At 40.1% G+C, this 3,764-nt stretch overlaps 1 protein-coding gene across 1 annotated transcript; it reads right to left on the minus strand.

Moving 5' to 3' along the window:
- Positions 1-963: 963 nt before the first annotated feature.
- Positions 964-3,224, minus strand: LOC113715889 (putative late blight resistance protein homolog R1A-10). The gene is made up of 2 exons (XM_027240194.2): positions 2,265-3,224; positions 964-2,154 (listed from the first exon to the last, which is right to left on the minus strand). The coding sequence occupies exons 1-2, from the start codon at positions 3,222-3,224 to the stop codon at positions 964-966; spliced, it is 2,151 nt and encodes a 716-aa protein (XP_027095995.2).
- Positions 3,225-3,764: the final 540 nt, after the last annotated feature.

Consider the following 3,764-nt stretch of genomic DNA (forward strand, 5'->3'; position numbering starts at 1 on the left):
GTCCTTCCGTTAAAATCCGACTAGCAAGAAGAAAGGCGTGATACAGCTGCCTTGAGTTCCTGATACTCCTTTGTGTCCTCGAAACATACCTTCAAGCATATATGCTGGTGGGAGAACTAAACTGATTATTCTAGAAAGGAGCACATAGAGACTTTGAAGCGTGTGTTTTCCCCAAGATTCTCAGATTGGGTTGAGTGGAAATAGCTGGAAAGGCGGCTTTTGATTTTAAAAAAAAAACATTGGATGTATACTAAGGAAAAGACTATGAAAGCCAAATCTTCAACACTAACCATGCTAGTAGTGGCAAGAAAATCATTCCTGCAAGTTCTGAAATGTGAGGAAAAACCTTTGGGGATCGAGGCTTTTCCACGCCCAAGCAGGACAAAGTCTGTGATTTAAGATCATCCAGATTCCTTTTTTCCAACATCTTCTGAGAATTCCTTTTTCTTCACCTTGAGAGGTTTGCTTCTTTTTTCCACACAGCCAACTGAAACAGTACTGGCATGTTATTTCTGCTAGTAAATGTTCAAGTAGTAGCCTAAAGTGCCAGATTTTGGCAACTGAAAAGCATTCGGCTAAAACAAAAGTTTGTGTTTAGATCTGTCTTTATTGCATTTATTGCAAGTCTTCTCTTCTGGTTACATTAATTCTTTAAGACGTTATCCAAAAAGTTTACTAACAATTAACAGAATCAAAACCTCCTAGAAATTGTGCTTCTGTGAAAGCGGACTCAAACTGAAAATGCATAACTTCAAGACCTTAATCTATGAGCTGATGATTCAAGAGTAAAAGAACCACGATTTAAGTGATTATAGAAGATGTCTCCAAAAAATAGAATCCAGTGAATTGGAAACAGAGAATGTATACAAAACCTAACACGTAAAGTCATAACAAAAGAATAGGTTTACTCAGTAGTAATCAAAATAACATGCCAAAGTTTTACCAGAAAAAATCGAGCTGATCTCAAAAGTCCAAGTCTGAACAATCAACAAGGACCGTCAGCTTATTCCGCATGTCAGGTTGTTCCTCCTGGAGCCGTCTCACAGACTCCTCAAGAGAGCCTGTGCACAATAGGACCTCAATCATCTCCAGAGTAGAACTTCCACCAAAACCAGAGGGGACCTCCTTGAGCTGCCTGCAACTTTTCAAAATTAGGTGTTGAAGTTGTGGCAGGTGATCACTGGAGGCATTCCATTCAGCAATGTTTAGGCTGTCGAGCTTCAAAAATTTCAGTTTAAGGAACTCGCCTTCTTTCATTTCCCACACTTTCCCCTCAAAGGCTTTATACTGTAATTTTAGAATCTCAAGGTTAGGTAATCTCCCAATGTCCGAAATACAATCCCATGGCAGTCGAAACTTTGATAGAGTTAACTTCCTAAGATTCGATGGGAAGTCAAACTTACAAGGACTAGCAACCCTGCCTGAGTAGAGCATATTGAGGGACTCAAGCTCAGTGAGAAAATTCAGCACTGGAAATTGATTGGACTTCCCAGTATCATCCCGTAATTCAGAAAATCGACATTTCAGTTTCCGAAGTTTGAGCAACCTCCTCATGATATCCTCTATACCTTTACTACAAAGGAGATATGGAGATGAAAGACTAACCAGATTAAGTACATCTGGGAAAACTATGCTTTCACCATCTTGCAAGGTGATGACAGCATAATTTTTTACATGGACATGCCTCAAGTTTTCCATGCTCCACATAGCATAAGGTAGTGATACATTACCTTTCAACCCCTTCACAAGCAAGGTTTCAAGATTCTGGAGAAATGTTATTGATGCTGGAATACTATCTATATCACCACAAAGAGCTAAAAATCTCAGACCAACCAACACTAGTACTCCAGTGGGGAAAGAATCCCCCATATTGATGCATTCCAAATCCAGCACTCTGAGAAGTTTAAAGTTGTCAAAAATGAAGGAGATGTCATAGGGACATCTTGGATACAAATCATTGGTGGCAGAGTACAGCAGAGAGCGCACATATGGCCCAGAAGGTCTTGACATGATAAAATGATTTCTCTTGGAGCAGATACATAACCGACGTTTTTGGTATTTGATAGAGTTTTTGGGATAAATGTAATTGGGATCAACACCATAGTCTATATCCTCGTGAGAAGAATAAAAAAGTTCGTCATACCCATTTTGGAGCTGCAAAAGGTTTTCTTCTTCAGACTTTCGGGTATGCATAATGTACGCAACATGTCATGGACACGACATGTTTTGATTCCTCCGTGTGATCTTCTTTTGGAAGGCAGTACGAGGCTTCTTCCAATCAGATCCCTCAAGTACCCCTCTGCAATATCTTCTATGCTTTCTGCTCCTGTATCTGTTAAAAATCCTTCTGCTCTCCATAACCATGCCAACTTCTTAACTGGAATGTCTTTATCCTCCAAAATTACTGCAGTATAAAGAAAGCAAGGTTTCAAATAGTTGGGTAAATACCTGTAGCATATGTCTAAGATCTCCATGCACCTCATTTCAGGATCATCGGTAGTCTGTGAGCATATACTTTCTAAAACTTCTTTCCACCTATCGAGTATCATGTCCGTCCTTCCAAGGAGACCAGCTATTGCAATAACTGCAAGAGGGAGTCCTTTACAGCTTGCAGCAATTTGCTCTCCAACTTCCATCAGTTCATTGGGGCACTCTTTTGTGTCGAACAACTTCTTCTGTAATAGCTTCCTACTTTCATCATCAGAGAGTCGCCGAAGAGAATGAGGAGTACCATCTACTTCATCTTCTGCAGCCACATGAAAGTGACGGCTCGTGATCAGTATTCTGCTTCCATTGTCGTCATTTGGAAATGATCTTTTAAAATCATACAATGCCTCAATGCTCCAGATATCGTCCATAACAATGAGGTACCTATTTCTCCTCAGGCATCGGTACAACTTGAGCTTTAATTCTTCATCACTCATTTCGAGGACATCATCAGTAAGTTCCACGATGTCACTTAAAATCTGAAGAAGCAATTCTCTTTTCTGATATGCTTGGGAGACACAACACCATGCTTGAATGTGGAAGTGATATGTAACTAAAGGATCGTTGTATACCCTCCTGACTAAAGTTGTCTTGCCGAGTCCAGCCATGCCAACAACTGCGACAACATCTAGTTTTCCTGACCCAGATATAAGTCTATCAATGACCAGCTTTTTTTCATCAGTAAGATCAATTACAACTTCATCAATCTTGGGAATTTTAGCTGGTGATGAAACCATCATTGAACTGGTGGGAACATTATGGATGTTGATGCCATGTGCATTGTTACAGGTTCTCTTGCCTGAAGCTTTATAAGTTTGAGATCTTCCACGAGATCAGAAAGCCATAATTGATGATTGTTGTTTTGTCAGAGCCGCAAGCTTTGACTTGTGGCATAATTTTTCATTTCCTTCTCATCCCACATCGGAGCCTGCTGAAGAGAAGCCGGCTACTCGAGGCCTATAAATAGAAGGGTCCATTGAAGGATTTAACTTGCACCACTCAAGAGAGTTATATGGGCTATTAGCTTCTTGAGTCATCTAGCCCATTCAGTCAAATATTTTAGGCTCTCTTGTTTTGAGTTTAGGAATATTTCCTAAACCTTTTATAAGTGCCTTATTGGCCTAGGAACCACTTTCCTACGGCTTTTGTATTTCTTCTTCATAGTAGAAATATTGCTCCTCCCTCGCCCGTGGACGTAGGTCAATTTGACCGAACCACGTAAATCTTTTGTGTCTTTTATTTGCTTTGTTATCCATCTTTATATGGTCGGTTTTACC

The sequence above is a fragment of the Coffea arabica genome, chromosome 11c (genome assembly GCF_036785885.1).
Source record: "Coffea arabica cultivar ET-39 chromosome 11c, Coffea Arabica ET-39 HiFi, whole genome shotgun sequence".
Taxonomy (NCBI): Eukaryota; Viridiplantae; Streptophyta; class Magnoliopsida; order Gentianales; family Rubiaceae; genus Coffea; species Coffea arabica.